The sequence below is a fragment of the Zootoca vivipara genome, chromosome 5 (genome assembly GCF_963506605.1).
Source record: "Zootoca vivipara chromosome 5, rZooViv1.1, whole genome shotgun sequence".
NCBI classification, from domain to species: Eukaryota; Metazoa; Chordata; class Lepidosauria; order Squamata; family Lacertidae; genus Zootoca; species Zootoca vivipara.
In genome coordinates this window covers 24730595-24745324 of record NC_083280.1, presented here as the reverse complement: position 1 = coordinate 24745324, position 14730 = coordinate 24730595, and the positions used below count along the sequence as shown (strand labels likewise).

Below are 14730 nucleotides of genomic sequence, written 5' to 3'. Positions count from 1 at the left end.
GTACTGGGGGATTTTACAAAAGGTTTGTTCTACGTACATTCATTCATTCATTCATGCTTGTTTGGTCTTCCAAAATCCAGATAAATTTAGTAGCCTGATAGCAGAGTGTCAAAGTCTAAATTCAATAACTTTCAGTAGAGGAAGAGTCATGCGCAATTTTAAGAATGACACTAGTTGTGTGTGTTTTTTTGTGTGTTTTTTCCTGGACACAGGTGGCGCTGTGGCTTAAACCACAGAGTCTAGGGCTTGCTGATCAGAAGGTTGGCGGTTCGAATCCCTGCAATGGGGTGAGCTCCTGCCCACCTCCTGCCCACCTAGCAGTTCGAAAGCACATCAAAGTGCAAGTAGATAAATAGGGACCGCTCCGGCGGGAAGGTAAACGGTGTTTCCGTGTGCTGCTCTGGTTCGCCAGAAGCAGCTTTGTCATGCTGGCCAGATGACCCGGAAGCTGTCTGCAGACAAACGCTGGCTCCCTCGGCCTATAGAGCGAGATGAGTGCCGCAACCCCAGAGTCGGACACGACTGGACCTGATGGTCAGGGGCCCCTTTACCTTTACCTAGTTTTTTTATGCACACAGATGAATCTGTCTATTCAGTCAATTCCGCTACCCTCTCCAAATTTTATCTGTTAAAAAGATTGATATACTGTATTGCAGAATAGGAAAATAATTTTAGGAAGCACAGACATTTTAATTATATTTATTAAATTATATTTATTAATTATATTTATCCCCTCCAAGTTTCAAGTCAGACCAACATTTCCTGCCTGATTTTTTCTCTCCAGCCAAGGCCATTTCTTTTTATCTAACTATGTGGTTACTTATTAGGTATGCAATGCAAATCGGATCTAACAGTCTGTCATCAACTACTCAGTAGTGGTGCCCTCCCTGTAGAACGCCCTCCTTTCAGATGTCAAGGAGCTAAAGAACTACATAACTTTTATTAGACACCTGAAGGCAGCCCCTGTATCAGGATGTTTCTAATGTTTGATGTTTTACTATGTTTTATATATGCTATAAGCCGCTCAGAGTGGCTGGTGAAACCCAATCAGATGGGCGGGGTTTAAATAAAATTATCATCATCATCATAGATGGGAAGTTTCCTGTTCCCTTAAAAGCCTCTCTAGAGGTTCAGGGTTCCCTTCTGTACAAGGTTGGATGGCTTCGAAGAGGGTGTTAGGGGAGGGACCTTCTGGTTGCAAGGGAAAGAACAGGTTGGAAAACTTTCATTCTGTGAACTTCCTTTGGTGATCTTGCAGTGCAATCCCAATCTTTGCTGTTGAAGCGGGTAGGATAAGGACATTGGCTAAGATGTACAGAATGGGTAGTAAATCATGCTGGAAATGTAAGGATAAGGATGGTGAATTTTATCATATGTGGTGGACATGCGAAAAAGTTAAAAGATTTTGGGAAATGATATATAACGAACTGAAAAAGGTTTTTAAATACACTTTCCCCCAAAAAACGGAGGCCTTTCTATTAGGTCTTATAGGAGAGGAGATTCCAAAAGGAGACCAAATATTATTTATGTGTGCGACAACCGCGGCTAGGACTTTATTAGCCCAAAAATGGAAAACTCAGGAGTTACCGACAATTGAGGAGTGGCAGACAAAAATGATAGACTATGCGGAACTAGCAAGACTGACCTGCAGGATCTGAAACCAGGGAGAGTCAAGGTTCCAAAAGGACTGGAGTAAATTTGTGGACTATATGGAAAGGAACTGTAGAAGTTTAAAGACACTTGCAGGACTGAAATAAATCCTACGAATTGACTTTAAAGTAGATGGGACAAAGGAACTGCGAGATAAGAGTGGGTACGAAAACCGAAGGAGGGGAAGGAGGGAAGTCAAAGCTCGGCAGATCAAAGTGAAGTAAAATAGTTGAATGGATGTTTAAAAAGAGGAAATTTTATGTTTATTCTGTGTTGTTGTGTTTGTTTGTTTAATATTTTGTTATTGTTTAATGTGGCTTATTTGAAAATTCAATAAATTGTCTTTTTTAAAAAAGGATAAGGACTCCACAGGTGCTGCAGAGACCCCACCTGCACAGAGTGAGAGAAGAAACTTCTGGGAGTAGTAAGTCCCCATGTGGGGCATTTGGGGTTGGGGCCAGCAGTTTTGGTCTGCCAATCCCTCAAGTGGCTCATCCTCGGAGCTCTCATTTGCAGCGACCTGGAACTGGCACAGTGAAAAGTAAAACAAACAGCATCCCTACCTTCTGCCCTGGTTAGCACGAGGGGCAGGGCTTCAGATATCATGATGGAACTGCCTCTCCACTTCACCCCACTGTTTCCAGCCAGATGTTAGGATTGTTCTGCCCAGATTCAAACCCATGTCTCAAAATAGCAGTTTGCTGAAAATAATGTGTGCGTGATCCAAACGGCATTTTTAGTGGTTTCTGCTCTCTTCCTATAGTTGCATAACTGAGTTCATGTTGATTGCCATAATCAATTGGCCCACTGCAAAGATAGTTGAAGCTTTAGATAGTTGACATAAGACTATAAGAAGAGGCCTCCGCTGGATCAGGTCAAAGGCTCATCTAGTCTAGCCGCTTGTTCTCATGATGACCAATGAGATGCCTATGAAAGGCATACAGTATTTTCATTGGGGACATACTGATCCTGTTGACTGCATAAAACGCCCTTTTCAAAAAGAGCATCTGCCTAAATTAGCTCGCAGAACATCTTGAACTTCATGTGATGTCTTATTCTGATATATGGCTTCATCTTTTGTTTTAGAATTGACCGTGGAACAATACAGTTGGCTTAATCTGGTTTTTCTATTTTAAAAAACCACGTTTAAAGGCACTATTAATATGTGTTTCCTGCAATGTAAGAACATGTGCTTTTTCCTTCTCTAATTTGACAAAAAAAATTGTGCTTAATTGCTTCATTAAGTTCATTTACATCCACTGAAATGCAATTAATAAAAGTCTTATTAAATTTTACAAGCCATTGTGCAGGAAACAAAAAGGAGGATACGCAATTAATCCCAGAATCAAGTTTACACAGTAGGGTTGCTATTACGGTATTGAGTTTTCGTTACAGTAGTTTGTAAAACTTAGCCTATGACTAATGCGTGTAGGTTCATTATTAGAATGAAAATTCCCTACAGGCAGGGCACGTCAAGATTAGGGTCCTGACGCCCCCAGGCACTATGATTCTCCAGCAGTTTGACCTCAAACCCGGTGACACTCCATTATCTCTGAAGGCAGACGGATGCCAAGAATACATATGGTCAAAAGTTCTGCTTCAACCTTAGCTAAGCCACTTCCTTTATGCATATATTAGTGTCTGGTTTTTCTTATTTAGCTTCTTCTGCTTTTTGTATTTGCTTTATTCCAGTTAGATATTTGGTTCCTTTAGCAATTTCATCCAATTTTGCTCTCAGTTGACTTTCAGTACCAATCCCATTTCTAGGGAGAGGAAAATTTGTGAAATATAGGGGGTAAAGACAGATAAGATACAGACTGAATAAAGCCACACACTGCATTGCTTTATTTCATAACCTGAATCTTGAAATTACAGTGGCTTAAGTTTTAAAATATGGCTGTGCACTCAGTTATCTTCTGTAAACAACTCTCCGAAGTCTGTCATTACAGTCAAATAATTTTTTCACTGTTGCTGTTGAGATGTCTCTGCCGTGCTTACCCAAGCTAATGCCTGAACAAAAATTGGTGTTTCCCCCCTTCCTGTCCCTCCCCAACCCCCAGCCCTTGAAGCATGGCACAAAGGGGCCATTCACGAAATAGAGGCTGTGAAATTCTGAAAGTCTTTTTGTTTCTGCTTCTCGGACACAAATTGGAAATGTGACCTTGCTTCTCCCCGCCTCCCCAAGTAATTGCTAATGTACGGTTTCAGAGCTGGGAATCCTAACGATAAAGTGACTGGTCAATTAAGCAGGTGCTCCACTTCACTCTGCCACTTAAAACTAATGATAGGCGCCGCCTCCATAGGGCAACAAGTTGAGGGAATGACAAGAGATCAGTCAGCAGAGAAAATATCTAGCTCAATTTAGAGGGCTGTGTGAGTGTAACTTGAGAAAAGAGCATTGCATGCAGTGAAATGATCTGTGGAATGTGAGCAAATGCCCCTACTTACTATGCAGAATTGTGAGGGGGTGGGAGGCTTATTCTCCCCCCCCCCCATCCCACTGCAGCAGCCTCCCTCTCCTCTGCTTTTTGTTAAAGCCTTCGCACCTGCAACAATTTTTTTCTTTAAAAAGAGCCACTCCTTAGAATTGTAGAGTTGGACAGAACCACAAGGCTCATCTCGTCCAATGCAGGAATATTTTGCCCAATGGGGGGCTCGAACCCACAACACTGAGAATAAGTGTCTTGCACTCTACTGACTGAGCTATCCACCAGTTCTCCAGCAAAATAGCAAACCAGTTTGACTACCCAGGAAAAATCGAGCCCTATGCCAATGGGGTGGCTGAGCGAGATGCCGTCAATTTGATGCAGCCCAAAGTGAACATAACCTCAACAGGACATGATTTCTCAGAAAGTTTCCTGTACATTGTATCTTTGGCACCCTTTTGCAGCTCTCTCTTTCTCGCTCTCTCTCAGTCTGTCACTCTCTGCTGACTTGGATCCATATATAAGTCACATATAAGGCCAATCTGATGGAGTTGCCATGTAAATATTATGTTGTGCTTCCTCTTCAGTTATTTCAGCAAATGTCCCTCAAGTTAAGCTGATATTTCACTCCAAGAGCACAGCACACTTGCACTTTCTGTTGCCTGACCGAAAGTCCACTTGTATATGCAAATACAAAGGGGGGCTTGAAAGGTAAACAGATTAGAAAAGGAGGAGGAAGGGATGAAAACAGGGAGCAAGAACATCTGGATATGCCAAACATTGCACACCTGGGTATGCTGGGGAAATAGGGAGTTGAACCCTATGTAACATATAAATATTTAGTTTGTTTCATACAGATTTCTTCAAGGGCAAGTGTCTAAATGAATCTGGTTGTAGAATGTGACATTATACAATCCATAGATTTCTGAGTGCGTTCACTACAGGTTTGCGTCGCTTTTTTAAAGTAATGAGTTTATCACGGCGGAAAAGGGAAAAAATGTACTTTGAGCAAACAGTATTGTTGCTGTCTGGGTGGGGTTTTTTTCCTTATTTGGGGTGCTTTTCTTTTGTTTGTGTTATTATTAATTGATAATTTCATGTATCAATATTTTGAAAATGAATAAAAATAATAATTAAGGCATGGAAATGTGTGTGTGTGCGTATAAAAAAGAAATGCAGCAAAACAGAAGGAGCATTCCAAGCCGTTATCAAGCAAGTCAAAAGGTGTGATCAAAGACATGATGACATGCTAGCATCTGTGCTTCTTTTCTCAGGAATGTTAGATCAGTGCAGGCTGTGGGAAAGAACAGAAAGAGGTCAAATTTTAACTTACAAGTTAAACCAGAACTTGGAAGTTTTCACTTGTATGCTATGCAGCTTCGCAGTCAAGCATTATTCATTCATTTACCATACTTACCTGCCTATACCCAAATGTTCCAGGGCAGAAATGCATAGTGCAACCTGTGTTTTTTTCAGGGCGTACTCAAGAGTACCTAGTGTACTGGCACCTCTATTTTTTTGTCAAAAAGTGTGGCACTTAATGTAACAACTTCATGGTGAGTACCGACACCTGTTTTTCTAGAAAAGGAAGCACTGGGTGGAACTCATAGAAGGGCTTTTAGCCATAGAGCTATGACTGTAAGAACAGGTTTGTTTGTTTTTGTTTGTTTGTTTGTTTGTTTGTTTGTTTTTTAAAGGAGCTTCTGGAATGATTCTCTTACCTGAACAAAGACAGAATAGGTCCCACAAAGTATCCGTTTCAGCTCCGCAATCACTTTCAGAAAGCAGATCAACATTTGGAGGCCGCTAAGAGCTATCAGAATAGAAAACAAAATGATGTTCCACTCCACTACATAGGCAGGTTCGGAGCATTCGGACCAGGAGGCATGATCCGTGAGGTAGCTATCAGAGAAACAGCAGCATAAAGAAGTTAGAGGCTATTATTGTAGATTTACCTCAAGGTCTGTCGAGTTTGGCAGGCAGGGGAAGTTTCAGTCCCCATTCAGAGCTATAGCCACATGACTCCCCATCTTCTCCATCCATCTCTGAGGCTATTTCAAAGAAAGAAACTGAGCCAGGCATCCTTTTCTAAATCTAACCATGCTTCTAGCTCCATGAACTAGCCATGGTGACAATGCTGCTTTCTTCTGCCTCAGTTCCTCTCCCAAATATGGCTCCTGTGAAAAATGCTGCCTTTGTCCCCTGCATTTCTGGAGCTGCTGTCTAGAGAAGTGAGGGATGTTCCTCCCCATCAGAGTTTCTACATCAATATCAGGTGGTCTGGGCCAGCCCTACCATTAAGCAGAATGTGGGCAATTGCCTAAGGTGGCTGCCCTCTTGTCAATCCGTTCTGTTGGAGATCAGAGCTATGCATGCTACAGGCTTGGTCTACCCTCCTCAAACTACCCTGCTGATCTCAGGTGCATTGGAAGTCATTATCCCATCGCTGGTGTTGAAGTAGGATTCAACCATCAGCTTTCGTCCATGGAATGGGAAGGGAGGTAGGTACCATCTTCTCCTTTGCCTCAGGCAGCCAGATGTCTTAGGCTGGCTCTGTTGAGGAGCTACCAAGGTCAGAGGTGTCCCCACTGTAAAGGTAAAGGTACAGGACCCCTGACCATTAGGTCCAGTCGTGACAGACTCTGGGGTTGCGGTGCTCAACTCGTATTATTGGCCGAGGGAGCCGGCGTACAGCTCCCAGGTCAAGTGGCCAGCATGACAAAGCCGCTTCTGGTGAACCAGAGCAGCACACGGAAATGCCGTTTACCTTTCCGCTGTAGCGGTACCTATTTATCTACTTGCACTTGACGTGCTTTCGAACTGCTAGGTTGGCAGGAGCTGGGACCGAGCAACAGGAGCTCACCCTGTTGCAGGGATTCGAACCGCCGACCTTCTGATCACCAAGCCCTAGGCTCAGTGGTTTAGACACAGCCCCACCCGCATCCCGTCCCCACTGTAATGTTGCCTCAAAGCACAGTTTCTCCCCATGTGACCAGATAGCAGCCATTCATTTCTATGGGAAGACATGCAGGCATGCACTAAGGGCACCATTAGCACACAGGCTAAAGCCCCACATGCACTGAACGAGAAGCAGGTTTTGCCTTTTCAGATTGTCTTCACCTCGTTCCATCAAACTCCATGGGACATATTGAAAACTAACCTGGATCCTAACTGCAGGTCCCTACACCTCGTGCAAAGGCACATACCTGCCAAGTTGCTGTCGGAGAAATAAGGGACCGGGCCGGAAGTAGTAGACCAGAAGTAGCGCTGCTGCCATTTTGGAACTGGGCAGAGCATGCTCAGAAGTGACTTTTGATGCTGCTTTGCCCAGTTCCAAAATGGCCGCCGTGCCAGAAGTTGCACTGCAGCCATTTTGGAACTGGGCAGAGCAGCATCAAAAGTCGCTTCTGAGCATGCTCCTCCCAGTTCCAAAATGGCTGCCACACCAGAATAAACCGGGGGAAACAAAAAAACCCATTTTTTCCAGCTAGGAACAGCTGGAAAAACGGGGATTTCCCGGGGAATACGGGAGACTTGGCAGCTATGCAAAGGCACCAGCATTTTACTGCAAATTTCTACTAAGATACACGTTTTTGCAAGCAATTTGCCCTAGTAGAAGGCATTTTCCCATGTTACTTTTACTGATATATGCACATTTGACTCTATATTTCAAAAGATGGGTGTGTTTTGGTCTGGTGTTTGGGGGCTGGTTCAAAGCTGCCCCTAGAGACAACAATCTTTCTTTCTTTCTTTCTTTCTTTCTTTCTTTCTTTCTTTCTTTCTTTCTTTCTTTCTTTCTTTCTTTCTTTCTTTCTTTCTTTCTTACCGGCCTGCAGTGTCTTTGAAGGCATACTCCCAGCCAGCTGCGGTTCTGCAGTATGGGCCCTGCACTAAACCCAAAGTAGATATGATCAGGCTGTATCCAGAGAAAGCGATGCCTAGCAGGGCAAGCACAACTGAAATGAAACGCTGCATTAAAGAGAGGACAGTGTTATCTTTAGGACAGTGAAGGAATTCCATCGCTTCAGTTTCCTGATAAAAGTGTGTGTGTTTTTTCTACCCGATACTTAGATTAACTCAGCATAGAAAGTGTTCCGTAACTTAAAGAGCAGGGGGCGGGGGGGGAGGGGAGAGAGAAATAGCAATAATCTTTAGCACAGATTAGAATGAATGTTGCTGGCAGGCAATGTCTCAAAATAGCATAATCTGTTATAAGAATACACTTCTACCTTGTTGGAAGTGGTGGAGGAATGCTATCACTACCAACAGAAGCAAGCTGCAAGAAAGAAGACATTGTCTGAACGAAGTTTGCTGGGGGGGGGGAGTTACGCTGATAGCCTCTCAGTTGGATTTGCTGTCAACATTCTCAATATGGGTGCTGGTTTTAGAGGGAGGGAAGCAGGAGTGGGACGCGGGTGGCGCTGTGGGTTAAACCACAGAGCCTAGAGCTTGCCGATCAGAAGGTCGGCGGTTCGAATCCCCGCGATGGGGTGAGCTCCCATTGCTTGGTCCCAGCTCCTGCCAACCTAGCAGTTTGAAAGCACGTCAAAGTGCAAGTAGATAAATAGGTACCGCTACAGCGGGAAGGTAAACGGCGTTTCCGTGTGCTGCTCTGGTTCGCCACCTGACCTGGAAGCTGTACGCCGGATCCCTCGGCCAATAACGCGAGATGAGCGCCGCAACCCCAGAGTCGGTCACGACTGGACCTAACGGTCAGGGGTCCCTTTACCTTTATCTTTAAGCAGGAGTGTAGCGTGCGGGGGGAGGGCTGCCAGGGCAATTGCCCCAACCCCATTTTTCGGAGGGGGGTGCACAGCTCCTCATGCTGCCCACCCTGAGCCAGCCCTGTACTGCTTTGCAAGACTGGGATCTGATCCCAGTTTCACAAAGCAGCTCGAGGAGGGCAGCATGAGAAGGACGGCATGCACCTTCGATCCCAGCCTCACCCTCAAGGTCCTGGGATCAAAGGGTGCATGGCTGCTGCCTCCGTCTCACTCTGCCCTCCCCACACCCACAGCCTCGCAGATCAGAGTGAACGCTCAATAAATAGCCAATGCCATCTAATCCCCCAGCAAGCTTTGTGCAAACAAGTCAGGATGAATGCTCAATAAAACAGGTTGTCTGGAAGCAACATGTGATTCACCCCCACAGCGTTTGAGGTAGGAAGAAATTGGCAGGAATCCCAGAGTATCTCGTACGAAAACAAAAACGGAAAAGGTTTCCGTCAATTTGAGAGCAGTGGGAGCACTTCTTCCTGTTGTTGTTTTTCACCCCAGGAGGAGCTGTGGAGATCAGAGGTAGTCTCTTTCTTTTCCTCTCCAGTACAGAGTAAGGAAGGAGATGGGAGCAGAAGGGGTCAAAGGAAATTTTCGGAACAAATGCCATGTGTGGAAGAAAGATACACACCCTGTAGGTCCTGGTGCAGCTCTCACTTTGGCAGCATTTTTGGAAGGTGTCTCGGTCCAGGAATATTAAAAGTGCTGCCAGCATAAGCATCTGGAAAGGCAGGAGTGGAAGTCACAGAGAATACGGCATCCAATAATGTCACATTCTTATAGACTCTATAACAGGCATAGGCAAACTCGGCCCCCCAGATGTTTTGTGACTACAACTCCCATCATCCCTAGCTAACAGGACCAGTGGTCAGGGATGATGGGAACTGTAGTCTCAAAACATCTGGAGGGCCGAGTTTGCCTATGGCTGCTCTATAAGCTAGAATTGTAGCGCGTGTCTCTGGAAAGCTCTACGATTTGTTGTGTTTTTATATTGACTAGAGGTTGCCACCCCTGCTCACTCCACTCGTGACCCCCCCCCAATCTCTCTGCTACACCACTTCCCCCATGCCTGACCAAATCCCCACTCCTCTCCACCCATCGAACCCTAGCTTCCTTCCCACACAGTTCATCAAATTTTAGGGGAATGATTTGTGAAACCACTTCCCACCTTCCTTAAAAAAACTGCTCCAGCAACAGTTAATGGAAGGTGGGGACACTACGGAGCAAGTATTCTCTGAAGCATCCCTGCTTTCCATTAAACAGCATTGGAGCAGTGTTTAAAGGAGGGTGGGAAGCTCTTCAGAGAGATATTTAGCAGATGGCTGAGGTACCCCCCCTTTCCATTAAACGTTGCTCCTTCCTCAACAGCTTACCTGGACTTCCTGCCACCTGTGCATAGCTGCCAAGTTCTGGATTGAAAAATCTGGGACCAGCAACGGCGCGGCACCAGCAGTCGCTTCTACGCGACTTCCGGACATGCGTAGAAGCGACTTCTGGCACTGTGGCCATTTTGGAAATGGGCAGAGCGGCACCGGAAGTTGCTTCTACGCACTTCCAGACACCGGAAGTTGCTTCTACGCACTTCCAGATTTCCGGTGCCCATACATGGGCAGAGTGGCACCAGAAACATGGCCACTGGCAGGAGCTGCTTTCTGGGGAATTTACAGGATATAAATCCATTCGGGAGACCAGCGGGAAACGGTAAGAAAATACAGGGGTTTCCCGGGGAAAACGGGGTACTTGGCAGCTATGCACCTGTGCTGCTCCCTTGCTTGCTTGCCATTGTCTTGCCACGCTGCAGTTGCTATGGCCACCTATTGGTAGCCATATGAACTACAGTGTGATGCTCACAAAAATATGGTATAGATAGAGGGATATTATGAGCCACCAGCGGTAAGTTATGCCCAAAATGGCTGTGTAAAGATTATATTATAAATAATTTTTGATCAGATAGCGCTGAACATCTAATCTTCACAAAGTTAAAGTGAGTGCCTTCCCCCCCAAAATGAGTAACCATAGCCAGTTCCCTTGCAGCTGAAAATTTTAGAGATAAAAAATCTCTCTCCTTTTGGAAAATAAACACTGGCTTCCAGTTGTGTCTAGCAGGTCCAATCTGTAATGTATGATTTATTAAAAGGAAAAAGTAGATTTTACTACAATATCCATCTAGGAACCTAGGATGCTGCTTTATAAGGAGCCAGACTATTGGTCTATCTAGCTCAGACTTGCACACTGCTTGGCAGCAGCTCTGAAAGCTTTCAGACAGGGTTATCTCCCAGATCTATCTTGCCGAGGATTGGAACTGGGATTTTCTGCACACATAGAAAATGCACTTCCATTAATCTATGGCCCCTCCTCTATATTGAGGGGAATACAAATCCATTTGACTTAAGTCAGGGGGCAGCAAACTTTTTCAGCCGTGGGCTGGCCCACTGTCCCTCAGACCTTGTGGGGGGCCGGACTATATTTTGAAAAAATATATGAACGAATTCCTATACCCCACAAATAACCCAGAGATGCTTTTTAAATAAAAGGACACATTCTACTCATGCAAAAACACCAGGCAGGCCCCACAAATAACCCAGAGATGCATTTTAAATAAAAGGACACATTCTACTCATGTAAAAACACGCTGATTCCCGAACCATCCGCGGGCCAGATTTGGAAGGCGATTGGGCCGCATCCGGCCCCCGGGCCTTAGTTTGGGAACCCCTGACTTAAGTTAACAACCTAACTCCTGGTCTTATTTACTTGGAAGGCAGTCCTGCTGATTTCAAAGGGGCTGTTTTCCAATAAGCACGGTTGCCTTATGTAATTCTACACTGAGCTGCTCTGATTTTGTATTTAGAATAGTAAAGCATGGTATAAACACTTTGAAATACATAAAGGAATAAAGGAAGCACTTTGTTTGGTATTCAGTCCAACAAACACTGGCTACCATAGTCATATCATCTGCCAGTTCTCATTGGTTCAAGCCCATGTCATACATATTGAGATCACAGCCTAGATTACTCTAGAGTAGGATGGAAGACTCTGCCAATTTTGGTTTTCTCAGTTTTCCATTTTTTCTCCAGTTTAAAGTTCAATTCTCCATATTTCTGCCACCATTTGCAGGGGTGTGTGTGTGCTTTTTTGCTTTTTAAAATCCTTATAAAAATTATCGGCATTTTAATGTGACTTATTCCTAATAAATATATTTTTGCCCTGAACATATGAGATACAGCAATTTCTGAGGGTCTCAGCAGCGTAGCTGTCTAGTTTTCCCTTTTCTCGTGAGGAAGCCTATTCAGCATAAGGAAATTTCCCTTTAAAAAAGGGAGAACTTGACAGCTATGCTCAGCAGACACAGGAGGGCAAATAAAGGCATAACGAATAGAGACACCTTCCAAGAAACGTGGGCCCCTTTCTACACCACCAGCGTGGTGTAGTAGTTAAGAGCAGTAGACTCGTGACCTTGGGCTAATCACACTTCTTTGAAGTCTGTCAGCCCCACTCACCTCGCAGAGTGTTGTTGCGGGGGAGGAAGGGAAAGGAGAATGTTAGCCGCTATGAGACTCCTTCGGGTAAAAGCGGGATATCAAATCCAAACACTTCTTCTACTTTTCTTCTTAACTATGTTAATGGCCCAAATCAAGACTTTGTTATACGAACTGCTTAGTATTCTCAGTGGGGGGGGGGGGTACATTAAGTAATATGCTTGAACACTGAATGTGTAAGATTATGTTTAAAGTCAATGGCTAGCACAAACAACATTAGATGTACTGCTGGAGAAGTGGCTCTTGTATTTGAATTTGTTTAAAGACCAATAAAAATTGGTATGTAACTTTGAATAATATACACTTTTTTGCAAGCCATTTCCCCTGATATGATGCATTTTACATTATGTTCACTGACATATGCACACTTTCCCCTAATATTTGTAAAAAAAAAATTTGTTTACAAATGCATCACAAAATTCGGTTCTCATATTATTCTAAGAAATGGAGATTTGATTGATTCAGCTTGAAATGTGAAATGAATCAAATTTCTTCCCACCTCCCTCCTCTGTAGTAAATGCTTTTGCATGTTGTTGGAAAACAAGCCTATACTGTATTAAAAAGCACTTTCTTTTAGGTGACTGTCACCCTTGGTTTCAGGATCCCAACTACATTTCCTGTCTCTAAAATAAAGCCACTTCTCTTTTCTCCCCCCCACCCCCACCTGCCCCTTCTGACATTGCAAGATCACACAGCAGATTAGCACCTTGTTTCAGGGATCCCTAAAGAAGCGATCTGTAAAGGAAGAAGAAAAAGGAAACAGAAGCCACACTTACCATAATACCAGAGAAACAGATTCCTTCAAAATACCACACATAGTTGGTGAGATTGTTGCTGGAAGCATACAGAGCTTTCCCATCAGGAAAATAGAGCAGGATATTTATAACAATGCTCCAAAGTGCTAGGGGGATTAACAAGCAACTGAGGCAGCCACCACACTTTTGTAACCCCATCTCAAAAGGGCAGAGAAGGTGGTGGCCAGTCCTTCCTGCCAAGTTGTCAAACGTCTCAACTTTCTTGTTTCAACTGAGTCATTTCGCATTGACAAGAACCTGGTTGCTGGGATATGATTCTTCTCAAACAAGCTCAGTGCCCAGCAAATACTGTAAAAGCTTTGCCGTTCGTATAACAATAGGCAAATGCCACTGGCTGGAGTTCTTGTCATATCCTTGAAAGGAGGGGAGGGCGTTCCTCTGAGGAAATTCGCCTCTAAAGTGAATTCCGACTCAAACCTCAGTCACTCTTCGGAAGACAGGGGACTCAGTAAAGAAAAAGCACTTTATATGAATTATAACGCTGTGACACCAGATGGTGCTGTGGAGTCCCGTCTTTCGCCAGTGGGATTTCCCTTTATGAAATTCACAATGCATTTAATTGAATCACTTTATTTGATGTGTCTAGATCCAGCCAGGGGCATAGGAAGGGGGGGGAGGTCCGCCCCGGGTGTCAAACTTGAAGGGGGTGTGACAAACCCCCCCCCTGGGTGGATCGCCACGCTGCCCCCCTGGACACCATTCACTGTGCCAATCACCCTCATGGGTGCCAATCGCCGCACCAGTCACCCCCAAAGGGTGCCAATTGCTGCGCCAATCGCCACGCCAATTGCCCCTTAATGCCTATCACCGCATCGATTCCCCCCTGGGCACTGGTCGCCATGCCGATCACCCCCTCAGGCAGCTCGCCCCCCCCCCCGCTGCGCGGCTAGTTCTGTCGCTGGGTCCAGCCAGGGTTTCTCCAAAAATAAAAGAAAAACAGGACAGGGTTATGTAGGTAGGACCACTTGGCTGCCTGCTTTTCGTTTTCCATAGCATCATGCAATTGGGTTGGCATTTAACCGAGCTTGGGGCCTCAAGCTCACCCGGAAAACCTGCCAGATGCACCAACGCTGTATGAGGTACAGTTGATTAGGCCACCAAACCAATTCTCTTCTTTCCCTTGGTGCTGCTTTATGAGGATGAGGCTCCAAGTTGGCTCCAAGTTTCCAGAGAGCTGCTGGGTGATAACCCTGAATAAGGAGTTGATGTTTACATGCCTCTGCATCCCAAAAGAAGTCTTAGTCCATCCCCAAACATTAGACCACCTTCCCACTCACAGTGATTGTCCCATTTCAGATGCAGTAGCATTTGTCTCCATTTCAAAGAGGTGTGGTGTGTTTTTTTAACAGGTATTGAAATTAGGAAAAAAATTAAATATTTAGGGATCTATGTGACGGCTAACAATATAAATTTATTCCAAGAGAATTATGAAAAAACATGGAGAGAAGTATAGCAGAAAATGGAAATATGGTCCAAATTGAAGATTTCACTATTAGGCAGAATCTCAACAATTAAGATGAGTGTCTTG

General features: G+C 44.6%; 1 protein-coding gene across 2 annotated transcripts; it reads right to left on the bottom strand.

The window, feature by feature from the left end:
- Window positions 1–3200: 3200 nt before the first annotated feature.
- LOC118094049 (transmembrane 4 L6 family member 18) lies at window positions 3201–13505 on the bottom strand. Of its 2 annotated transcripts, none has more exons than XM_035134019.2 (5): window positions 13164–13505; window positions 9483–9572; window positions 7903–8045; window positions 5798–5978; window positions 3201–5370 (listed from the first exon to the last, which is right to left on the bottom strand). In XM_035134019.2, exons 1-5 carry the CDS (start codon window positions 13338–13340, stop codon window positions 5356–5358), a joined length of 606 nt encoding a protein of 201 aa, XP_034989910.2. In that variant the 5' UTR covers window positions 13341–13505; the 3' UTR covers window positions 3201–5355. The 2 variants fall into 2 exon arrangements, with proteins under 2 accessions (XP_034989910.2, XP_034989912.2); XM_035134021.2 differs by having other exon boundaries at window positions 7903–7961.
- Between the last annotated feature and the right edge of the window lie 1225 nt (window positions 13506–14730).

Bases quoted from the DNA above. Each gene is read 5' to 3' on its own strand.
- LOC118094049 (XM_035134019.2), bottom strand. From the start codon at position 13,340: ATGGGGTTACAAAAGTGTGGTGGCTGCCTCAGTTGCTTGTTAATCCCC. The intron at 9,573-13,163 runs GTAAGTGTGGCT...CTGCCTTTCCAG, and splicing joins TCTGTTTCTCTGGTATTATG to ATGCTTATGCTGGCAGCACT. The intron at 8,046-9,482 runs GTGTGTATCTTT...TCTTTAATGCAG, and splicing joins GCTGCACCAGGACCTACAGG to CGTTTCATTTCAGTTGTGCT.